The sequence below is a fragment of the Scyliorhinus torazame genome, chromosome 7 (genome assembly GCF_047496885.1).
Source record: "Scyliorhinus torazame isolate Kashiwa2021f chromosome 7, sScyTor2.1, whole genome shotgun sequence".
NCBI classification, from domain to species: domain Eukaryota; kingdom Metazoa; phylum Chordata; class Chondrichthyes; order Carcharhiniformes; family Scyliorhinidae; genus Scyliorhinus; species Scyliorhinus torazame.
The window spans coordinates 212,064,590-212,073,305 of record NC_092713.1 but is presented as its reverse complement, the minus strand read 5'-3'; the positions used below and the strand labels follow the sequence as shown (position 1 = coordinate 212,073,305).

Genomic DNA, 8,716 nt, shown 5'->3' with positions numbered 1-8,716 from the left:
CCCCCCCCGGCCCGCTGTGTTCTCAGGCCAAGGGGAGGCGGACCCTGCTGCTGGCTGAGCGCCGTCCTTCCGCAGGGCGGCTGCACTGAGCCGGAGGGAGGGAGAGGAGAGGGTGGGTGGGAAGGAAGGAAGATGATGATCGCTGCAGGTACCGGCCGACTCTCTGCCATCTGAATCGATCCGACGACACTACACCGATTCGGCGCCAGGTTGCCGTCGACCGACCGCACCTCTTTCCCCCACACTCACCCTCTCGGCTGATCCCTTCAACCCACCCATTTAAGAAGAGAGGCCGAGTCGAGCTGAGTTCCTGTCAAATCATCTGGGTGTCTGGAGACGGCAACATGAAGATCAAGGACGCCAAGAAGCCTTGTGAGTTATTAAATCGTTCATAACACCGTTCTAAATTCTAGTGTAAAGCGAGGGAGGGGGATATAACATTTCAATTTATTCCACATTTCAGCTTTTTGAGGAATAAACAGCTGAATGTAGTTGGAATGCGCGGTGGCGCGGACTTCTGTCCCTGAAATGGTTCTCTGAAAGAAATGGCTTTCAATATATCACTGAAGTTGTGGCGGCCACTGAAATGAAACGACGAGCGAGAACCATCTTTCAGGAAATAGCCATTTCTAACGCTGATTCTCTCCTTCAGGAAGTAGAACCACGGTAGTAACGGAAGAGACGCTTGTGTTCTCAATTTTGAGAAGTGTGCAAATTGGTTGCATTTCACTAGGCATTAGCCCCCTCGATTTTTCTGACAAAGGTGCATTTGACATCTCTGATTTTATATTTTTCCAAATTCTTCCGATTTACTGGGAAGGTGTTCGTTTTATGTATTAAAGCATATTGTTCTGCGACTGCATTGGTTGCTGTCTTGATCTCTAGAACCACAGGGCATAGTCTCAGGAAAAAAAGGTAGAATTGAGGAGGCATTTGGAACGCTCTGCCGCAGAGAGCTCTGGAAGCTGATTAATTGAGTATGTTCAAGACCGGTAGAGAGATTTCGAGTTTGCTACTGACATAAAGTGATATGGGATAATGTGGTGAAAATGGCATTGAGTAGATAATCAGCCATGATCTGGGTGAGTAGCAGAGCAGGCTCGAGGGGATGAATGGCCTGTTCCTATGTTGCAAGGCAATAATCTTTTGCAATGTTTAGAAATTCCTCCCACTTCTCCAGTTGTGTAATAACTCTGCATGATCTATTTTTAATATCTGTCTATAAGGATGACATGCAGGAATATGCTTTTCAAATTCTCCTTGAATCTATATGACAACTATGGGTGTGTTTCTTTTGTTGTTCTCCATGTAATATAATTGTAAATCTATCCAATTAAAGATGTTCTTATAATAAATAATATTTTTGTTAAATGAAAAGAATTACCCCTGCACCTTGACCATTTAATACATTCCTGTTTGTAATTTTAAAAAATGCCTAGATAAATGCTGAGTATTAATACAATGAACGCTAAGGTTTTAAATTCACTTTTTATATAACTATATTTTTTTTAATTCTGATTAATTTATTACCCTTATTGTTAGGTTAGTGTGAATTGTGCGTCTTGAGATTTTGCAAACCAATCATTCTGACCTATTCAAATAAGTAGGTGTAACACTCATTAAAGTAAACATTCTTTATGAATAAGTAGTTTAAATATGCTGGTAAAGTAGTCGTTACAATTCATGATTTTGAAAAAAGAATGTCCAGATTTGCAGATTACATGATTAATTATGCATAGTTAAACTACTGGTATCTCATCCTTTTTAATTTAATTCCAAATGTAAAGACTGGGATGACTCAGATTTTATTTCTAGGTTGGTTTACTTCATAGAGTTATCATAGAATTTACAGTGCAGAAGGAGGCCATTCGGCCCATCGAGCCCATCTTTGAGTACAAGACAGAGTTTAAAAATCCAACAGAATATTTTGTTCTAAATTATTCCCATTGGTGAGAGAATGACTAGTATAGTTTATGACAAGAATTTCAAATTGTCAGCCTCACATAAAATGTTGATTTTTTTTTTTTACACCAGCTGTTGCAATGTTTGGCATTTAATCCTTGACCGATAATTCACACCATTGTTCCATTAAATGTATCTACTAGTATTACAATTCTGCTTTTCTTTCATATTCTTTACGGGATGGGAGTGTCACTGGCAAGGCAGGCATTTGTTGGCCATCCTTAATTGCCCTTGAGAAGGTGGTAGTGAGCCACCACCTTGAATAATGCTGTTACACCCTACTGGTGTAAGTACACCCACAGTGCTATTAAAGAGAGGGTTCCATATTTCTGATCCAAAGAAAGCAACATGGTAGCATAGTGGTTAGCACTATGGCTTCACAGTGCCAGGGTCCCAGGTTCGATTCCTGGCTGGGGTCACCGTCTGTGCGGAGTCTGCACGTTCTCCCCGTGTCTGCATGGGTTTCCTCCGGTTTTCTCCCAAAAGATGTGCTATTAGGTAATTTGGACATTCTGAATTCTTCCTCTGTGTACCCGAACAGGCACCAGAATGTGCGTCTAGGGGCTTTTCACAGTAACTTCATTGCAGTGTTACTGTAAATCTACGTGTGACAATAAAGATTAAATGAAAGAAACGGTACTATTGTTTCAAGTCAGGATAATGTGTAGTTTGGTGGGGAAGTTACAGGTGGTTCCCATTCATCTGATGCATTTGCCCTTCTAGGTGATGTAGCACAATCAATCACTCACAAGATGAGAAGGAGTAGAATGGTGGCTTTATTACGCAGACTTGTTCCCCAGCAGCACAGTTATAGAATGCAGCTGCTGGGAGAAACCGGGCTCTTATACTCCGTCTTACTGGGTGGAGCCAGTAGGCGGCTAATCCAATCGGGATCCAGTGTCTATCCACCAATAGCCTCTTGGCATCCCAGGGTACCTTAATACCCCTAATACATACCACCACATTCACCCCTTGTTAAAAAGGAACCCGGCGGGGTAGTGGATCATATGGTGGTAGGGGTTTCCAGAGTCGGTACCTAGGATGCCACTAACACGGCGGCTATGCTCCAACATTAACTACTTACAATGCCGCTTTTACTGGGCAACCCCAAAAAATATTTACAGAGGCAAATCTCACTTCATTATACAGATTCGATGAGTCGAATGGGTGCCCTGTTCATCCTTGCCGATCGTCTTAGCCCTGGTGGTGATGCAGGCGCCGGTTCCGGCTTCGCCGTCTCTGGGAGCGTTGCGATGTCTCGTCCCGTTCCAATATCCCTATTCGGGGCCGGGGGAAGGACCAATCCACCCTGGAAGGGGGTGGCTGTGGGGTGCGCTGGCGGGAGGGAGGGGGTGATTGGTGTGGAGGGGGGGCGCGTGGCTCCAGAGGGGGTCACTGGTGTTTGGGGGGGGGGGGGGGGTTGGGCTCCGGCAGGTGCCAGGTCCCGCAGGGAGACCGTGTCCTGTCGGGGTACGCCACGTAGGCGTATTGAGGGTTCGCGTGGAGGAGATGAATCCTCTCGACCAACGGGTCCGATTTGTGTGTCCGCACATGCTTTCGGAGCAGGATGGGTCCTGGAGCTGCCAGCCAGGTCGGAAGTGACGTTCCGGAGGAGGACTTCCTCGGGAAGACAAGGAGGCGTTCGTGAGATGTTTGATTCGTTGTTGTACACAGCAGCCACCGGATGGAGTGGAGGGCGTCCAGGAGAACTTCCTGCCAGCGGGAAACTAGGAGACTTCTGGACCGTAGGGCCAGTAGGACGGTCTTCCAGACTGTTCGTTCTCCCTCTCTACCTGACCATTCCCCCGGGGGCTGTAACTGGTCGTCCTGCTCGAGGCGATGCCCTTGCTGAGCAGGAATTGACGCAGTTCGTCGCTCATGAAGGAGGACCCCCTATGGCTATGTATGTAGGCGGGGAAACCGAACAGTGTAAAGATGGCCCTGAGGGCTCTAATGACCGTGGCCGCGGTCATGTGTGGACAGGGGATGGCGAACGGGAACCGGGAGTATTCGTCAATCACGGTGAGGAAGTACGTGTTGCGATCGGTGGAGGGGAGGGGGCCTTTGAAGTCCAGGCTGAGGCGCTCAAAAGGACGGGAAGCCTTTATCAGGTGCGCTTTAACTGGCCGGTAGAAATGCGGCTTGCACTCTGCGCAGATCTGGCAGTTCCTGGTGGCGGTCCTGCCCTCCTCGATGGAGTAGGGCAGGTTGCGGGTCTTTACGAAGTGATAGAACCGAGTGACCCCCAGATGGCAGAGGTCCTCATGGAGGGTTCGGAGATGGTCCACTTGTGCGCTGGCACACGTGCCGCGGGATAGGGCATCGGAAGGCTCGTTCAGCTTTCCGGGACGATACAAGATCTCGTAGTTATAGGTGGAGAGTTCGATCCTCCACCGCAAGATCGTGTCGTTCTTGATCTTGCCCCGCTGTGCATTATCGAACATGGAAGGCAACCGACCGTTGGTCAGTGAGGAGAGCGAATCTCCTACCAGCCAGGTAATGCCTCCAATGCCGCACAGCTTCCACTATGGCCTGGGCCTCCTTTTCCACTGAGGAGTAGCGGATTTCTGAAGCGTGGAGGGTGCGTATAAAAAAGGCCACTGGTATGCCCGCTTGGTTGAGGGTGGCCGCCAGAGCTACGTCAAACGCGTCGCTCTCGACTTGGAAGGGGAGGGACTCGTCGATTGCGTGCATAGTGGCCTTTGCGATATCTGCTTTGATGCAGCTGAAGGCCTGGCGGGCCTCTGTCGACAGGGGGAAGACCGTGGAATGGATTAGCGGACGGCCTTGTCCGCGTAGTTGCGGACCCACTGGGTGTAATAAGAGAAGAAGCCCAGACAGCCTTTCAGGGCCTTGGAGCAGTGGGGGAGGGGGAACTCCATGAGGGGGCGCATGCGGTCGGGGCCTATCACTCCATCTCGCACTCCGTAGCCAAGGATGGCTAGACGGTCGGTGCTAAACACGCACTTCTCCCTGTTGTATGTGAGATTCAGGGCGTTTGCGGTCTGGAGGAATTTGCGGAGGTTGGCGTCGTGGTCCTGCTGGTCGTGGCCGCAGGTGGTGACATTGTTGAGATACGGGAACGTGGCCCGCAAACCATACCGATCAACCATTCGGTCCATCTCCCGTTGGAAGACCGAGACCCCGTTAGTGACGCCGAATGGAACCCTTAAAAAATGATAGAGCCACCCATCTGCTTCGAAAGCAGTGTATTTTCGGTCGCTCGGGCGGATGGGGAGCTGGTGGTAGGCGGACTTAAGGTCCACCGTGGAAAAGACCTTGTACTGTGCAATCCGATTGACCATGTAGGATATGCAGGGGAGAGGGTATGCATCCAGCTGCGTTAACCTATTGATGGTTTGACTATAGTCTACGACCATCCTCTGCTTCTCCCCGGTCTTTATAACTACCTCCCGGGCTCTCCAGGGACTATTGCTGGCCTGAATTATGCCTTCCCTCAGCAGCCGCTGGACTTCTGATCGGATAAAAGATCGGTCCTGGGCGCTGTACCGTCTGCTCCTAATGGCGACTGGTTTGCAGTCCGGGGTGAGGTTCGCGAACAGGGAAGGTGGAATGGCCTTGAGGGTCGCGAGGCTGCAGATAGTGAGTGGGGGTATAGGACCGCCGAATTTAAACGTTAAGCTCTGGAGATTGCACTGAAAATCCAATCCCAGGAGTGTGGCAGCGCAGAGGTGGGGAAGGACGTACAGCCGGTAGTTTTTGAACTCCCTCCCTTGCACCGTGAGGTTCGCGATGCAGAACCCTTTTATCTCTACCGAATGGGACCCCGCCGCCAGAATTTTTTTTTGATTACTTGGGTGGATCGGAAGGGAACAGCGTCTTGCCGTATCAGGATGTATAAAACTCTCCGTGCTCCCAGAGTCGATCAGGCAGGGCGTCTCGTACCCGTTTACGAATATCGTTGTTGATGCCGTTCGGAGCCGCGACTGGTCCAGGGTCACCGAAGCCAGTCGTAATTGTTGCACCGGGGCGTTTTCTTCAGGCCCCGTGTGGCCATCCATCCTGGGGTCCTTGGATGTCAGCCAAGATGGCGGCGTCCACGGGTCGCACACTGTCGAGGGTGGGCAAGATGGCGCCGCCCATGGATCGCACGTTGCCGGGGGGGCACAAAATGGCGGCCCCCATCCCTCCCGCGTGGAGTCTGGGACCTAAGATGGCGGCGCCCGTTGGCCGCACGTGAATCGCTGGGGGGGTTGAGTTTGGGGTTCTCCCCCGGAGATTGCAGCTACTCCCCCCCCCCCCCCCCCCCCCCCCCGGGGCCTGGCACACAGCGGCAAAATGCCCCTTTTTCCCGCACCCTTTACAGCGGGCTGGGCAGCGCATCCGGGGGTGTTTCCCCTGCCCGCAAAAGTAGCAGCGGGGGCCCCCCGGGGTGATCCGCCGCTCTGGCAGCACAGGCCAGCGGGGGGTCCTGGGGGTTCGGTCGCGGCGGGGGTCCATGGTGCCCAAGGGGCTTCCGCACGGTCGGGGGCGTAGGCGCGGGCGTTCTGTGATGCCACATCAAATGAGCCGCGAGGGCCCATGCCTCCTTTGAGGCCTAGTGTGTCTCTTTCAAGCAATCGCTGGCGAATTTGGGATGAAAGCATACCTGCCACAAAAGCATCTCGGACCAGCAGCTCTGTGTTCATTAGCCGCCACCGATGGGCAGTTGCAGTTTCTCCCCAGTGTCAACAGTGCATTGTAGAATTCGTCCAGCAATTCCCCGGGGATCTGCCGTCTTGTCGTGAGCTGGTGGCGTGCGTAGACCTGGTTGACGGGCCGAACGTAGATTCCTATCAGCATCGCGATCGCCGTCGGGAAATCTTCCGCATCCTCTATAAGCGTGTAGATATCAGGGCTCACCCTTGCATGCAGGACCTGGATTTTCTGTTCTTCTGTAGGTATGCCGGGGGCCGTTCGGAGGTATCCCTGGAAACACGCTAACCAATGTTTAAAAGTGGCCGCTGCGTTTGCCGCATGGGGGCTGATTTGCAGACACTCCGGCATGATTCGGAGCTCCATGTCCTTAAAAGTTTGCGTAATAAATTGTAGCACAATCAATCACTCACGAGACGAGATGAGAAGGAGTCGAACGATGGCTTTATTACTCAGACTTGTTCTCCAGCAGCACAGTTACAGAATGCGGCTGCTGGGAGAACCCGGGCTCTTATACTCCGCCTTACTGGGTGGAGCCAATCGGGATCCAGTGACTATCCACCAATAGCCTCTTGGCATCCCAGGGTACCTTAATACCCCTAATACATACCACCACAGGTGATAAAGATGGCTTTGGAAGGTGCCACTGCAAGTGTACTTGACTCTTGCGAAGGTGCATTTGTATGAGGTACTCACTGCTGCCATTGTATGTTGGTGGTGGATAGGTTGTCCGATCAAACAAGCTGCTTTGTACTGGATGTTGAGCCTAATAATAATAATCGCTTATTGTCACAAGTAGGCTTCAATGAAGTTACTGTGGAAAGCCCCTAGTCGCCACATTCCGGCGCCTGTTTAGGGAGGCCGGTACTGGAATTGAACCTGCGCTGCTGGCCTTGTTCTGCATTACAAACCAGCTGTTTAGCCCACTGTGCTAAACCAACCCCATGTTATTGTTGGAGCTGTGCTTATCCAGGCGAGTGGAGAGTATCCCATCACACTCCTGACTTGTGCCTTGTAGATGGCACACATACTTTGGTGAGTCAGCAAATGAGTTGACTTGCTGCAGAATTCCTGGCCTGTAACCCACTCTTGTAGCCACAGTGTTTATATAGCTGGTTCAGTTTCTGGTCAACGGTAATCATCAGGATATTAATAGTGAGGGATTCAGCGATTGTCGTGCTGTTTAATATCGGCAGCAGGTGGCTCAGTTCTTACTGGAGATGGTCATGCCTGGCACTTGTCTGGTGTTTATCTGAGGAGTTGCAGAACACTGCAATCATCAGTGAACATCTCCACTTTTGAACTTTATGATGGAGGGGAGGTCATTGTTTATTTTTTTTTAAATTTCATTTTTAAAATATAAATTTAGAGTACCCAATTTTTTTTTTTCCAATTAAAGGGCAATTTAGCGTGTCCAATCCAGAGCTGGGATTCAAACCCAGGTCCCCAGCGCCGCAGTCCCAGTGCTATCCACTGCACCACATGCTGCCCTGAGGGGAGGTCATTGATGAAGAGGCTGAAGACAGTTGGGCCTAGGACACTACTCTGAGGAACTCCTGCTGCAATGTTCTGGGGCTGAGATTATTGATCTCCAACAACCACAACCATTTTTTTTAATGGTAAGCCCAAATCCAACCAGTGGAGAGTTTCCCCTGATCCCTATTGATACGAATTTTGCTAGGGCTCTTTGACACACTGTCAATGTCGAGGGCAGTCACTCTCCCTCTTGAATTCAACTCTTTAGTCCATATTTCAACTAAGGCCATAATGAGGTCAGGAGCTGAGTTGCCCTGGCAGAACCCAAACTGAGCATCCGTTATTGCTGAACATGCCACATGATAGCATAAATGACCCCTTCTATCACTTTCCTGATGATCGTGAGTAGACTGATATGGCGGTAATGAGCTGAATTGTATTTGCCCTGCATTTTGTGGACAACACATACCTGGGGAATTTTCCACATTCTGGTAGAAGCCAGGAGCTGGTTATGGAACAGATTGGGTAGGGATGCTGCTAGTTCTGCAACACCAGTCTTCAATACTACTGCCAAGATATTTTGGGGGCCATAGCCGTTGTTGTATCCGATGCCTTCTGTCAT

The 8,716-nt window shown here is 50.5% G+C and overlaps 1 protein-coding gene across 1 annotated transcript in view; it reads left to right on the top strand.

Annotated features, from left to right (window-relative positions):
* Position 1: 1 nt before the first annotated feature.
* LOC140426831 (pantothenate kinase 3) overlaps positions 2 to 8,716 on the top strand; it is a 50,249-nt gene continuing 41,534 nt past the window's right edge. Inside the window, exon 1 of the mRNA XM_072512060.1 lies at positions 2 to 372. Within this exon, the coding sequence (XP_072368161.1) occupies positions 345 to 372 (28 nt within the window). The 5' untranslated portion in view covers positions 2 to 344. The remainder of the gene's footprint in view (positions 373 to 8,716) is intronic.